The 15,771-nt window shown below is 34.4% G+C and overlaps 4 protein-coding genes across 4 annotated transcripts; 3 read left to right on the top strand and 1 right to left on the bottom strand.

The window, feature by feature from the left end:
- Positions 1-185: 185 nt before the first annotated feature.
- On the bottom strand, positions 186-4,765 carry LOC103865149 (UDP-glycosyltransferase 74D1). Its single transcript, XM_009142928.3, has 2 exons — positions 3,916-4,765; positions 186-1,100 (listed from the first exon to the last, which is right to left on the bottom strand). The coding sequence occupies exons 1-2, from the start codon at positions 4,558-4,560 to the stop codon at positions 375-377; spliced, it is 1,371 nt and encodes a 456-aa protein (XP_009141176.1). The 5' UTR covers positions 4,561-4,765; the 3' UTR covers positions 186-374.
- Positions 4,766-4,986: 221 nt separating this feature from the next.
- Positions 4,987-9,545, top strand: LOC103865148 (B3 domain-containing protein At2g24670-like). The gene is made up of 2 exons (XM_033289612.1): positions 4,987-8,760; positions 8,794-9,545. Exons 1-2 carry the CDS (start codon positions 8,107-8,109, stop codon positions 9,346-9,348), a joined length of 1,209 nt encoding a protein of 402 aa, XP_033145503.1. The 5' UTR covers positions 4,987-8,106; the 3' UTR covers positions 9,349-9,545.
- A 239-nt stretch (positions 9,546-9,784) lies between these two features.
- Positions 9,785-13,035, top strand: LOC103865147 (LOB domain-containing protein 14). Its single transcript, XM_009142926.2, has 2 exons — positions 9,785-12,329; positions 12,477-13,035. The coding sequence occupies exons 1-2, from the start codon at positions 12,051-12,053 to the stop codon at positions 12,738-12,740; spliced, it is 543 nt and encodes a 180-aa protein (XP_009141174.1). The 5' UTR covers positions 9,785-12,050; the 3' UTR covers positions 12,741-13,035.
- An 11-nt stretch (positions 13,036-13,046) lies between these two features.
- On the top strand, positions 13,047-15,584 carry LOC108871706. Its single transcript, XM_033289620.1, has one exon. The coding sequence runs from the start codon at positions 14,279-14,281 to the stop codon at positions 14,489-14,491; it is 213 nt and encodes a 70-aa protein (XP_033145511.1). The 5' UTR covers positions 13,047-14,278; the 3' UTR covers positions 14,492-15,584.
- The last annotated feature ends 187 nt before the right edge of the window (positions 15,585-15,771 follow it).

Here is a 15,771-nt window from a genome sequence, read left to right as displayed (position 1 = left end):
TCAACACTTTGTATAAACATATGTGATTGAAAAGCTTGTAACAAAAAAACTATTGCTATAATCTCACCTAGTTTTCCCAAGCAAAAAGCAGGCTCGTATTAGCAAACACTAGTGACGTCTCTAATTTATAAAAATATAAGTTTTCTTTCAATTGGCATTTAAGAAGAAAACAAATATCCAACAAATAAGAACACAAAACTTAACTTGGTTTCTCTATTTTTCAATCCCCGAAAAATCTCTGGCTCTAATTATTTTCACGTTGTTCATACCAAAGCAAACTTCAAGAAAAAACAAACAGTTACATTATAAAATTCTTACGTTTCTGGAACTCCCAAAACACTTTATTAAGCATATCACACATTGGTACGAATAGTTTACCTAGCAATTTTAGCAACAAATTCATCAATATTCTTATCAGAGTTTCCTCCTTCAGCCAAAGCTTCTTTTGCAAACTCCATCAATCTCAGAGCGTTCTTTCTAATCTCTTTCCCTTTCTTTGACGTCTCCTCCATAACTTCTCCAACACATCTCACAATCTCTTCCTTTGTCACGAACCCATCTTTATCTGCCTTAACCCTAACCCCAACCTTCCACACATCCTCTATAAACTTGGCATTTGTCGGCTGATCGCTATAAGCTGGCATCCCAATCAAAGCTACTCCTAAGCTCAATGCCTCTAGAGTTGAATTCCACCCGCAGTGTGTCATGAAACAACCAATCGATTTATGCGCAAGAACCTGTAGCTGAGGACTCCAATTAACTATCAGTCCTCTATCACCAATTTCCTCTATGTAATTGCTTGGGAGCTTCTTTGTCTCTGTTTCTCTAACTACCCATAAGAAATTATGGCCGGTTTGTTTTAGACCGGCAGCAAGTTCGATCATTTGATCGTCTTTTAGAACCGCTAAGCTTCCGAAGGAGACATAAATCACTGAACCAGGCGGTTTTGAGTCAAGCCAATCAAGGCACTCATTGACTTGAGCATTGAAGAGACTGATTCCATAGTCTTTGTCGCCTGCTAAACGTTTGTCTAAGTACATTGATGGAATCATTGGTCCTATGTTCTTGACAGGCCATTGGTTCTTCATCCATTCTAGCACCTAAGAAAGAAAAAGGTATCATATCAGTAAATCCATGCAATAAAAGAAATATTAGTATCGTATGATTGCAGATACACTTGGTAGATTAATTCTATAAAAGCAGTTCAAGCATAGCATATCATATCATGCAGATTAAGCGGATCAAATACAGATCAAGCAGATCATGTGAGAGAAAGACAAATCAAGCAAATCAAACAATTTATTACAATCATTATAGCTAGTATAGTTGTAAATTATTTTGATACAATTTTATATCATTGTTAAAATCTAAAATGATATAAATAAAATATATATTTTTTAAATGATATAAAATATGACTGAAACTAATTTATTTGCATAGATAGTAGAAAATAATATGAATTTTCTATGATTTTTTAAAACTGGATTCTAATAACGAATCAGGTCATGATTTTAGCGAGTTTGACCAGTTTTTGACTCAATTTACCGGTTTAACTAATTTGATTTTAACACAACCCAAAATCAGTTGGAAGAACGAGTCACAGTCCGACCGGTTTGATCCACCGTTCCACCGGTCGGGTTTTCAAAACATTGATTACAGTTTATAATGATAAAAGCAGTTTAAAAATAAATGATATAATTAAATAATAAAAATTACAATAAAATACATAATATACCGATACAATACATACATAACAATAAATATTTCACTAAAGTTACGAAACTATATTTTAAAAACTAAAATATGAAAATATTAGTGATTAATCAGATATGTCTATATGCCATTAATATATATATATATATATATATATATATATATATATATATATTGAAACTACAATATTATATATGTACATAATTCAAAACACACACACATCATATATAAGTGTTAAAAAAAATTGTATAATAAAAGCTGTAAGCAAAATAGAATGAAAGTATATTATTTATAGAATAATATTAAATATATTAACGATTTGTAATAAAATCATTTATTGGCCAAAAAGATGAAAATTGGTGAACAGCTCCAAATGTCTAGTGGACAAATCTGCATGTAAAAGATCTATTTTTTTTTCAGAAAAAAACAAAAAGAAATTTGGACTGCTTGTAGATCTCCGGTAAAAAAAAAATTAAAAACAAAAAATGGTGAATGGGTGATTCAAGTGCAAGTTCTCCTGCAACAGCCGATGATGTGCTTGCCTCCCATTCATATAATCAACCAAAACAATTGCCTCATGCATATATTATATAACTCTTGTTAGAATCCGGTTCGGTACAAACCTTTCTCTAATAGATCAACTTTAAGAGTTTTATTTTTTTTTGCTAAAAACTTTAAGAGTTTCAAGTTGAAAGATTGTTTTTCATATACTGCTTACGTATTATATATTTATAATAGTGTATTTTCTTCAAAAAAAGAAGAAACACATTTTATAGTTTTAATCCAAAAGAAAAATTGTAAGTTGTGAAGTAAAAAGAATAATAAATGTTTACGGTTTCTAGAATTATTTTCTTTTCTAGATCACATGAAAACACACAATAAAGTGTTCATATAATAAAACACTATTTTTATTTTCATTATGAAGCCAAATACTTCGCTTGTGTTAACGACGGCAAAGACTTGTAAGCTAAACGCCGTAGCCATGTTTCTCTTTAAAGTTTTCAATTTTTTTGTTTTCTAAAACAAGGGAACCTATTTCACTTTGAAAATGCATACCCCAAAAAGACATTTTTAAGAAGTTGGGTAAATGTATCAACCAAACTGGCCCGACCAAACCTACAAGTTCTCGGACTAAAATATTTGCTACTGTGAACCATATAGTATGATTGTGATCTCTGAATCAAATCTTTTTGGGTTTAGAATACTCGATGACACATGTCTAATCTCAGATGTGTATTAAAATAATCCAAAGGCCTATCGCATGGGTTAGGATACTCGAAATAATTGAAAAAGTGAATTAACTTTTTGTGAAATCTTTACAGGTAATAAACATTTTGCGCAAAATTCATTTATAACCACTAGCCAGCAACACATGACACATGTCTAATCTCAGATGTGTATTAAGATAATCCAAAGGCCTATCGCATGGCACGTCTATTTGAGTTTTCTGGCTATGTATTTGCCACGAATCACGATAAAACCTACACAATTGGACAAGAACACAGCTCGAGTTGGAGATACGTTATAGATATCTTACAAAAAAAAAACATTTGTCAACAGATATCTTACAAATATAATATTAACAAAAGGTTAAAAAACTATATATATACTATTAATATTTCTGACATAATTAAATAAAATTGTTGAACCCATTTTTTGTCAGCAATTGTTGAACCAATTATTTTAGTTTACTCTCTTTTCTTCTTTTTTCTTTTAGAAATTATAATTATGCTGAAATACTCTTTTAGTTGGAGTTGGCCTAAGACATGCTACAAATTATCTGCACCTTGGGATGTTCGCCAGTTAATCTGATATCTTTCGATTTTCGAAGATAGTCTTTTTGTAGTCTGAAAATTTATATTTTCTTATTGTATTTTCCTATTATTTAATGATATTTTACAAAACTATCATTTAAAATCATCTTTATACACGAACATACAAGTCTATGACCATATTTGCGGAGGTAAATTATATTCGCAAACTACCTAATTTCAATTGAAATCTGCAACTTAAATATTGCTGATGTTTTGTTGTATTTTTGTATGGTTCACGTCAAGCACTAATTGACTCATGTAATTCGGTAGGATAGTATCCACTAAATATATGACGTGAAAAATATTTATATTTGGATTTCATTTTGTAGATAATTAATAATAAACATGAAAATAAACAACAAAATGTCTAAAGATAAAGAATAGTTACCTCAACTTCGAGTTCGTCGAAAGAGTTAACCAAGAAGAAGTCAATGTCGTCAACATTCACAAACTGGCTACTAATGAGCTCAAACAACGGCCGGCAAAGATTATTGTCGTACAGAAACACCGGCAGGTCACTACCTTTCAACGGAGGCATCGCAGGCAAGACGACGTCGTCTTGAAACTCCTTAAACTCTCCACGCAAGAAATGGATGTATATGGCATTCACGATAGAGCTCTGAGTGAAAAATGAGGCCGCAGCGACGCCTGGATATTTCCGGCAAACGTCGAGAATCCAAGGCGAACACGAGTCGTAAACGACAGCGTTTGGTTTAGGTTCCATGGAGGAGATAAGTTGAGAGAGGCTTCGAGAGACGTTTTCTTCCAACTTTGCGAAGTACTCGGGAGATGTGTCGGTTGATGGGTGGCCTTCCTCAAAACCGTCGTCGAGGGGGACGAAAGAGAGCGGAAGAGCGGTGGCTCCTCCGGCGGTAGAACGGCGGATGATGTTGTTATGGGTGGATGAAGTGGTGAGGAATGTGACGGAGACGTTTTTGGAGATTAGACGTTTTGAGAACTGGAGGAGAGGGTTTATATGTCCTTGGATCGGAAACGAGAAGACTAACACTTTTGCTATGGCTTCTTCTCCCATTTTCTTCACTCTTCTTTCTCTGTCCTTCCCTGAGTTTTTTTTTTTTGATATTGTTGTTGATAATACTCTCTTCTAGATGTGGTTCGGAGGGATTAGAATAGTTATATATATATATATATATATATATATATATATATATATATATATATGTGCAACGTTTTTATGTTGAAGTTGTGATTACTATATGTTGGTAGGTAAGTGACGTAGATATATAAGATTTTGTGTCTTAAGTTCTTTTACAAATGATGTGTTCTACTCTTATTCAGTTTTTGTTTCAGTGGTGGAGGATATTTTATCAAGAAAATATATTTGATTAAATCAAGATGAAAGAGTTATCTTTATAGTTTTTCTAACCATTTAGGCATTAATTTTTTTTTTCATTGGACAACCATCTGTGTTAGTTGTAAACAAGTGATATATAAATTAGAAATTTTTTTTCAAATAGCTTCTTTTAAATTTTCGTCACGAAATAGACCTCAAAAAAGAAAATGACTAAATAACATTTTTTTATTTTGAAAATTTTCATATTTATTTTTTATTTTTATAAATTTGAAACTCTATCCCCAAAACTCCACCCTTTAACTTTAAACTCTAAGTATAAATTAGTTAACATCTTATATTTTTACCCTTTAATAAAACTTATTTTGGTCATTTTCTTCATTGATGTCTATTTTTGTGATAAAAATTTAAAAAGAACTATCTTAGAGAATTTCTCTATAAATTAAGAACATGTCATTTTATTTACGTTTGGAAAATTTCAATTATGTTTAAATAATAAGTATGCATTTACATTTTTAATTATAATTTTTTATGATAAGTAGTGTTAACAATCGTTTTAAGCTTCTTAAAATGAAAGTACCAACATTTAAGCTTTTCGCACAATCAAAAAGAGAAATCAGACAATCGTGTAGCTCACATGAGCCATCTTGCACAAACAAGTAAGAACGACAAAAGAGAATTATTTGGATGTCAGCTAGGTTTGCGATGGTATTTATCAATGTCACGTATACCTTTTGTATTTGTTAGGTCTGCACTATCAATACAGGGACCCTGGCACCAACTGCCCACAATTAGGCCTACCCATAATTTCTGTCATCCAAATTCTTATGCAATGAATGGATTTAACGAGTTGCACGTCGCCACTTACAAAATTCATGGATCTGAACAATTTATTAAAAAAACAAATCTAGTTTTAGCTTTTAAGGGCTTCCAAAATACCAAAAAGAAGATGAAGAATAATAATAATAAAAGAGCACACGATTATCGTTTACGAACTTCATTATGGATTTGAAACTAATGTTGATGTATGTATGAAACTTTATCCAAAAAGAAGAATACTGATAGAACATGCATTCTTTCGAAATGAATAACTCTAGTTGCCCTTTGGCCCTGTTTGTTTGTATTGAGAGACGAGGTCACATGACATACCAGTTTATATTGTTCTCATCTTCCCCGCAGACGCAAGTAGTTGCTTACTTGCTTATGTAAGCAAGTGAACTGAAAATGACTCAAGCTCCGTTTAAACCTTCCAAAACTACGGGGCCGATTGAAAGCCTAGCATACGTACTTGATCTCTCTCCTCAGCCATAGAGCCGAACAGCCTCCCACTGGCCCATCTCTTCGACCATAAAGCCGAGCTAGTCTCAAGAATCTTCTCCTCGGCCATAGGGCTGAGCTGCCTCTCAACTGCCCATTCTCTTTTTGGCGATAAATGCAAGCATTCCTCAACAATCTCTTTGGCCATAAGGCCGAGCAGGCCTCTTCGACAATCCTGCTCGGTCATAAGGCCAAAAAAGTATTTCTGGTCACTCTTTTCTACTATAATGCCGGCAAGCTTTGGTCGTTAGGATGAAAAATGATACGTTCTAAATTAGAGGATCACTTTATCTGGGTGTTGGATATGATCTGAGAAGGCAAATAACTCTTCTGGAACTGAGATGGATTGAAAGGATCGTCAAGAGATGCGGAATGGCTCTTGATATACCAACGATCTAAGGCTAACCACCTAAGAAAGAATGTAGTGTGTTGGCTAACCACCAAACAACACACAAAGATGAAATGGCTGACCACCAAATCAACAAGCTGGTTCGCACCAATGAACTAGCTAAAGAACACTCTCTCACTCAAAGAAGAAACGAAAATAAACTCAAAAACATAGACTGGTTTTATCCATAGATGTGGTCAAAGAAAGACATAATTATTTGTGGGAATCACACATCTAAGAAATGAGAAAATTGACTAGAAAATAATAAATGAGTTAAAGTTGCTGAGTTTGAGGTGGACTGGTCTGGTCAAGGAGACCTTTCGACTACTGTCCAGGTTCATTCTGGTCGTTCTGGTCCATGGTGGTAAAAATCAAGACGTGGACTGGATAATCCGTACGGCCCAAATTCGCGAGAACTGAAGATCACTTGATTTGCAAAGTGCATAACTCCCACATCTGAACTCCGTTTGATCTGATTCTTTTTCGAGGAGCTCCGTAATTGAGTTGAGAACATTTTTCAAGTGATTTCATACGTAAAAGCCTCGTGGTTTGGAATATATGAGTCAAACAATGAACATATATCATTAGTGCTTTCCATGATCAACACATGCATGTCTGTTTTGCCCGGTGTGCTACTCAAAAGCGCATCAAAAAACCTCATCAAACTACTTTTCTCGGCAGAGCCATGTTCACCTTATCATTTTTGAGGCATTGGCCTCAGGGGCCCATCTGCCCTCTCACATCAGTATATTCTGGAGGTCCAATATTCATAAATAATCATATAATCAAAATGACAATATGATAATTGAAAAACCATACTATCTTCTAATACTTTTTAATAATACAATTATTTATGTTTAGTTCTTGTGGAGATTAATTTATTTTTCTTTTATTTTAAATGTCAAAAACAATTTTCTGTATAGAATTTAAGTTTATATATAAAATTTTCATAACCAAAATATAATGTTTGCCATTAACTTTTTCTTAAAAATAATGTCAAAAATTTAGGATAGGAAAACAATTTATTTTCTGGTTCATGTTAAAAATAGTAATACTGTTGATACAAAATAAATTATTTGTATGCCGACCAGACTTGGATATAAGGCCGAGGAACCCATCTCCTTCGAAGATAAATATGGATTTAAAAAGAAAAAGGAAATAGAGACAGCTTCTAACATATTTCAGATTGTCTTCACTAATCAAAAAAAATTAAAGAAAACGAAATTATATTTTCTTTTTGTTAGCGATAAATAAAACTAACCAAAAGTACGAAGATAAATACAGATCTAAGAAGAAAAAGGAAAGAGAGAGAACTTTTAACATATATCCGATTGTCTTCACTAATAAAAAAATATAAAGACAATTGGAAAATTTCCTTTTTAGGTGTCCGTGTGAGAAAAGGTGAAATGAAACGCTATATAAATTGTCCCTACTACTAAACCCTTTCAAAGCCTCGCTCTCCTCATTACTATCTTCTTATTGCTGTTTATATATCTCTCCAGCGAGATTTTGATTCATCGCCAAGAAAAAGAAAAGAAAACAGAACTCTATTTTCGAGGAAGATGGCGACCAATGATGGTGATCATAACAAACGCAGCGAGGGAGAGAGGAGATGCTTAGATCTTTTTGCGACGCTGCTTCACGCTTTTGGTGACGATGAAACAAGAGCGAAACGTGGAAAAGACGTGCAAGCGAGAAACATGCTCATGATCGAGACTATCATTAGTGCAGCCACCAACACTTTCTTGCTAAGCAAGCGAAAGATTGATGATGAGTCCAAGAATCAAGAAAACACTGCTTCTTCGTCTTCTTCTTCTTCTTCTTCGAGGAGTTTGTTAACCGTCGTTGAGTCCAAGAGGCGTCGTGTGGTGGAGTCCAATGACGAACCCATCAGAGCAAAACCTATAAGAGAAATCAAACCTCCGGTTAAGGAAAGAAAGCAACCGGTTAAGCAAAAGGAACCGGTCAGAAGAGAGCCAGGGGTGACGCCTGGATGGTTGGTTGAACTGATGAGGAGAAAGAACGGCGTGGATGCGAAGCTGGTGATAGAGAAGGTGATTACAAAGACCGATCTCAAGCCAGACCAAGGACGTCTCTTGATTCCCTTTAAGCAGATAATAGAAGACTTCTTGAACGAGAGAGAGTTGAGCATCGTGGAGGAGCATCACAGAGCAGATCGTGATGAAGGACTGAAAGGAGTTGATGTGATCTTGTTGAATGGTAACGATGCTGAGGTGCAATGGAACGCTAACCTGAGGATATGGGAGATGAGGAGCAGTTTCAACTACGCCTTGTGTTCTGGTTGGAACCAGTTCGTCCGCGACAACGACCTAGAGGTTAACCAGACTCGTCGCCTCTGGTCCTTCCACTCTCGAGATGGGAAGCTCTTTCTTGCTTTCGATCCTCTCACTCCAGCTCAGCCTCAAGATCAAGATGACGGTATGGCTCTAGCTCTGGTTCCATTTAACCCTGAAGCTTCATCTTCATCCATGGCTTTGGTTGTAACTTCTGAGGAGGATCCGTTTGTGTGTGAAGAGGCAAGCAGGAGACTTTTACCTAAAATTCCAAGGAGTAGCAGAACTACTCGTGTTTGTGTTTCGCCTCCAACAAGTAACTCCAGTGATCTCTACCTCGACGAGGGTTTGGATTTAAACAGAACACCACCTGAAGAGTGCACTGAGATGGATCCTCTCGAGGCTGTAGAAGAGACGCATATTAGGTGGACATCACAGGAAGCCATCACAGAAACCTCAGTAGTATCCTTCACAGAGACTACCACGGTGGACCTCGAGCTCCGGTTGTGATTAGAGATTCAGGGGGAAACAGCTCTGCTCTCTGTGACTTGGTCTTTGTTTATTCTGAACCCTAGCTCTCTCTATTGCCGTGTCATGCAAGTATATTCTTTTAGGCATTCAAATGATTTTTTTTTGTTTTTCTTTTTTTCCTTATTGTTGAGTGTTGTAGCTACCTTGATCGTATGAATGGATGATAACAATGTTTATTTTTGGTAATTTTCATTTCAATCTGGTTTGACTATGTTGATGAATAAATGCTTTAACCAGACTAGACCGGAATAAACCAATTAATTACACAAGGAAAAATAATCCAGCCAAATTCAATGCAGCAAAGAAACAACACTTGATGGGAACAAATAATAGACTCAGTTAGTCATAATCAGAAAGAGAAATGTGATCTCATAGAACTCAGAGACGAATATGAAACTTTTACTCAACTAGTAGCAGAGTCAGGGTATATGTATGACTTATGAGCCATGAGAAGAAGCTAAGCAGTGGTGGATCTAGAAATATTTTTTACCGGGGTCTTACTGTATCACAGTGGCCGTATATTTAAAGAATAAGTATTGTTTTCACTATATAAAAATGTAATAAGCTCTAAAAATGTTACATGTACTTTGACTCTTCTTAATAATATGTTAACTGTAGATGTTAATAAATATGAAAAAAACAATATTGAAAAAAGTGTCAATTAGGGAGTCGAACCCTAATTTATAGGGGTCAGAACTATAACTACCACCAATTTAGCTGAAGATTCTTTGATATTTCTTATACAAAACAAACTATTTGTTCATTTTAGTGGGGTCAGCTGACCCCACTACTCCCTTAGTAGATCAGCCCCTGAAGCCAAGCCTTGTTCTTCTGCTAAATCTCTCTGCAGAATACTCCAATAGCTTATTCCAAAGCTCTCCTACATTCAATTTTTGCAAACTGATCCTTTCAGTCACCTGATTTAGATTTTGCAGGGCTTGGATGCCAATGTGAAGTATGACATGTAGGGTCATCCCGATTATTTTTTATTATACTGACTTCCATACTTCTCTGTATTGTGTAAAGATGTTTTGGAAAATAACTTGAACAAGTGCAATTTCTCAGAAAGTGTATTATGAGTTCATGTTAAGGTTCGGTACAGTCTGACAAAGGAGTCTCAGATTTTATATAACAGACAACTAACAGTCTAACACTCACTTATTGAGATTCTTATCTATTGTCGTCCTTGTCCTCCTAAGCAACTTCTATAACACGAACAATGGTCTGATCTTCCCGGTGTCCTAAGCAACTTTCATAAGCAGAGAAAAGATGACTTGATTGATTGATTATGTCTCCAACATCAGAGTTCTTTTTGTCACATAAACAATGAATGATTAATGAAGTTGACGCTTATGTCCTCTGATGTTAACCATCTTTCCCGTTATTGTGTTATACACAAATCCAGCCATCTCTTTCACTTTTAATCAATAGTTACCTGGATTAGTAATTGGGTTGTACGTGACTATATAAATATCGCAAACATTATTTTTGATAACCTTGAAAGTATCCCAAACCTATAAAAAGTTTCAGACTAATCTCCCAACAAGGGTGTATTTCAATTATAAGAAATTTTTGTTCTCTTATATTTAGAAATATATATATAGAATTAACTTATATACACTTATAATTTACATTTAAATACACAAGTAAGTTCTAATCATAGAGCAGACTATAATCATATAAAATCAAACACAAAGTGAAAACTGCAAACAGAATTATCTATGTAAAATTGTAAAGATAAACAATCAACACGTACCGTATTAGTTCTGGATTCATTTATGCTTTGTTTATTGCGTGGATCTCCAAAATCCTTTTCAGAATATTTCTAATCTTCACTAAACCAACACTAAGTCACAATCCACTATCACTAGTTCATTATTTTCTAATAATTTACCTTTTGAACTTAAAATTAATAATTTTTATCTTTGTTGATAATCATGATTGTCATGTGGGCTGGATAATGATGGGTCTATTTTTTTCTAGCCTGTAAAGTTTAATCAAAACTGATAGCATAGCAAATCTCTAAAATCTAGTTAGAATAATTTCATAGACTAATACTACCAACCTTTGTTTTGATGCAGGTTCGTCTAAACTTTCAAATAATGGAGAAAATCCTACCAATTGGCAGAAAAAGTAAACTAAACAAACATTAATATGAACATTTAAATAATTTACAAAAATCAAGTAAATAATGAATAAAACTATTATTTACCAATTGGAACAAAAAGGGAAATGCGTTTGGTTCATGTTTACTCATTGTTTTGTCCTATACGTCAACAAAATCTCTTAATCGATCGGATCTCAATATTAATATGTTCTCTCTCAAAATATTTTATAACATTCTCCTTCTCTAAAGGTTAAACACAATAACATGTTATAAAATGTAATTAAAATATATATTTTATAATGTATATATACTCAATGGAGGAAAATAATTAAGGTACATTTTTGTAAGTGTACGCCATTACAGAGACAAACTTGTAAACTAGCAAATTGGGTTACTATATATATTTTGCGCACACACACAAAATATGATAAATGTACATAATAAATTCCAGCTTATTTCTTTTCTCATACACTCTGTATAAACACTGCCATTCACTATATATAATCGTCAGTAGTAGTATTAATCTTCCTCCACGATAGTAACTTGCTAACTAAAACTTGCATTTAATTTGAGAATGGGAGGTTTAGGTTCACCATGTGGAGCATGCAAGTTCTTGCGTAGGAAATGTATAGAAGGTTGTGTATTTGCACCATACTTTTGCTACGAAGAAGGGTCTTCTAATTTTGCAGCCATTCACAAAGTGTTTGGAGCCAGCAACTTCTCCAAGCTCATTTCTCATCTCCCTGATCAAGACCGATGCGATGCGGTACGAACCATCTCTTATGAGGCGCAATCTCGTCTCCATGATCCTATTTACGGCTGCGTCTCACAAATCTTCTCCCTGCAGCAACAGGTTTTTTCATCTTGTTATAGTGATTCATTTAATTATGACGAAAAAGGAGGCTTTTCATATAAAATCAGTTTAAAGTAGACCAGTTTTATTCTTCATCATCTCTGGTGTACTTACAATTAGTTCTTTGAATTGCTTGTATATGTTAAGGTTGTTAGTCTACAAGCACAAGTGGTTCTTCTTAGAGAAGAAGCTTCTAGAAAGTTCCCTCAAGGGGATTGTAGTGAACAAGGGGAGTTTCTAGCTCAAGATACACCCCAGGATCTTCACAGTTGGTTTCACCAAGTAGTCTCGGACTCCAACCTTAACCAGATGAGTGATGTTGCATCAACGTCCATTGATCACGACGAGTCACTTTGCAGGTCAAATGAATTTATTTATTACCAGGAAGTCATGTTTCCATGGTCTGTGTGAGTACAAGTGACTAGTTTGCTAAAGAATGGGATAATCTTCTAAAATCTCTGTTACTATTGACTTTTTGAACGTGTTGCTTCTTTAATGATCCTTCATAGAAATAAAAGAGTAAATCTTAAAAATATAAACTTACAAAAAAGAAGGTTCTTCCATGTGTTTGATTTAGAACCACTTAAGTAACAGTACATATTTTAGTTTTACAAAATGATGGACTCAAATATGTGATTTTATTCAAAAAATAGTTAGATAAGATATTTTGTGAATGATAAAAAGGCTTTTTGGCTTTAGGCCACCACAACTACCGGCAGTGAATTTCATGCAACTTCAACCATACCATTCATTACTCATTAGGTCCAAAAGCCAGCACCTTTCTACCAACACCAAACCAAGAATAACTGGTTTGTTTGATCAAAAAAAAAAAAACTGGTTTGTTTACTGGACATGATTGATGTGATCAATATTAGCCGGCAAATGTGCACAGTGTGCGATTACACAGTGAGTGAGAATATCTGAGCGAAAAGAATTTTTACTTTCATATCAGCTTTTAGAGTATCAATCAGGTAAACTACATTTTTTTTTACTCTTTTACTCTACATACTATTAAAAAAAAGAGTAAAACATTCCACCTTTTTCCCTTATTATGACTGTGGAAAAAAAAAGAGAATTGCTCTAGCTCTAGCTTTTGCTTTTTTACTTTTATTTTATTCTCTATAAATTTTCCAGCAGTTTAGATTACTCCTAGTTATTCGTACATTTACCGATCACATTCTACGTGTTAAGCCAAATATATGATACATCAACAAAATCAATTTTACATTTTCAAGTCCAAATATTTTTCTTAAAAATTACTCAGCATACAATATAATCAAAGTTTAAGTTACTGGTTAAAAAAAAAAAATCAAAGTTTAAGTTACTAAACATGGCCTATCCAGTCTTATTGAACAGGTTGTTTCCAATTTCAACCAACCGACAAAGTTAACAAAAATGATAAGATAAATACACATCGCTTGAACCCTGTTATACAGTACGAACCTATACAGTTACTACTTACGACCTAAGCAATGAGGCAGAAATATCAAGTTTCCTACCATTAATTACGGTAAACCAAACCGAATTCTAGTAACCAACTTAAACCGGATCACAACATTGCTATTGTATTTTCCTCCTCATTTGCTTGAAATTCGCGGGACGCGATCTTCGGTGAGAGCCACAAAAACAAAACCTTGTTGTCCAAGACAGAAACCGTGTTGTGTTAACTTGTTTGATCCGTTTCATTATTTGTTTTTGGTTCAAATGTTGAAACCCAGTAATTTCTACGTAAAAGTCAAACCATATCAATATTAATTTCAATATATATATATATATATATATATATATATATATGTATCAACTCTAAGTGTCTAAGTGCAAGACAAATCGTAGGCAAAAAAAAAAAAAAATCGTAGACCTTACAAGTTGACTTTTCTTTCCTTCCTTCTTTTTTTTTGGTCAACGGACTTTTCTTTCCTTCTTTAGTTCAAAGAGACAACAAAGTGGTGATGAAGAAGCAAGTGGTCTTTGGAGTGATCTTGCTTGCACTCTTCTTGATTTTCATTAACGCCAAACAAGTAGAAGCCACAAGGCTGTTACGAACCACCGTCGATAGTGAGATCCGGTCTGTGTTCCAGTCGTTGCAGAAGGGTACGGTTCCTGAATCCGGCAGGAACCGTTGCACTCATATCCCCAAAGGCTCGGGAAAGTGCCACGGATGAACACTCGCGTATATTTTGATCCCAATATTTTGTTCTTGTATATATACGTAACTGTTCCTGTATACATATGTACTATAGCAAATATATGGTACATGTTTCATTGTTTTGTAGACTTTAGAAACAATTTGATAGTCAGTGACAAAAAAAAAAAGAAACAATTTGATAGTTAAAGGAAATAAATTATTTGATTATTTTACAGATCATTGTTTATGTTTTGATAAACCGGAAGCCTATCATAAATTCAATAAAAAGGTTTTGTCTCTCTAGTGGTTATCAATTCTGATCAGCTTCAATTCAAGTACTAAAAATAAAGTAACCAGTCTAAAGATTCCGGTAATGTTTATTCGGCGTAAGTGTCGTCAAACGCTCAATATTATTCGCAATCCGATACAGAGAACCGAATCAGAAACCAAACCGGTTTAGATTGGTTTGATTCAAATGTTGTTCTTCCTAGGCGAGAGAGGTTCTTAAAACACTTAAACCTTCAACAATTTCGATTGAACATTTTCCCGAGATTTGGGAGTATCCATAAACCCCAATATTGTTACCTTTCAAAACCAAATAATTAACTACTAGCACCAATGGTCTATAGGTAAATCATTTGGGCACTAATGCAGATTCTGATGTCACAGGAACGTTATGAAATCGCGGTATCTTGTGTGCGTAAATTTCCAGACAAAACATATCAGATTCATATCTTGTGTGCGAGAGAGGTTCTTAAAACACTTAAACCTTCAACAATTTCGATTGAACATTTTCCCGAGATTTGGGAGTATCCATAAACCCCAATATTGTTACCTTTCAAAACCAAATAATTAACTACTAGCACCAATGGTCTATAGGTAAATCATTTGGGCACTAATGCAGATTCTGATGTCACAGGAACGTTATGAAATCGCGGTATCTTGTGTGCGTAAATTTCCAGACAAAACATATCAGATTCATATGTTACTGTGAAGCAGGAAACATAAATGAGCTTATTGTAGTTGCCGTCAAGGCCTGACTTTTTGTAACGTCTTCATCAAGAAGAGACGTCGGAAGGAAAAACCTCCAGCCACGAACGGTGTAAGTGGGAGTACACTGCCGTGAGAACAGCTTTTCCTTCAGACGCTGTATATAAAGCGTATGTTTGTGTCATTGTGTGTTATGTGGTAAAATTATAAAAGTCAAAATACTTGAATTATTTCACTGTATCGTCTACCTTTTCAAGCTGAAAAGTCCAATAAAGCTTCTTTTTAAAACAAACAAAAAAGGAAACTTTTTATTATTCCATTTGTTTC

Source organism: Brassica rapa, chromosome A04 (assembly GCF_000309985.2).
Source record: "Brassica rapa cultivar Chiifu-401-42 chromosome A04, CAAS_Brap_v3.01, whole genome shotgun sequence".
Classification (NCBI taxonomy): Eukaryota; Viridiplantae; Streptophyta; class Magnoliopsida; order Brassicales; family Brassicaceae; genus Brassica; species Brassica rapa.
Note: the sequence above shows the minus strand (reverse complement) of the source record. Positions and strands in the feature narration are given on the sequence as shown.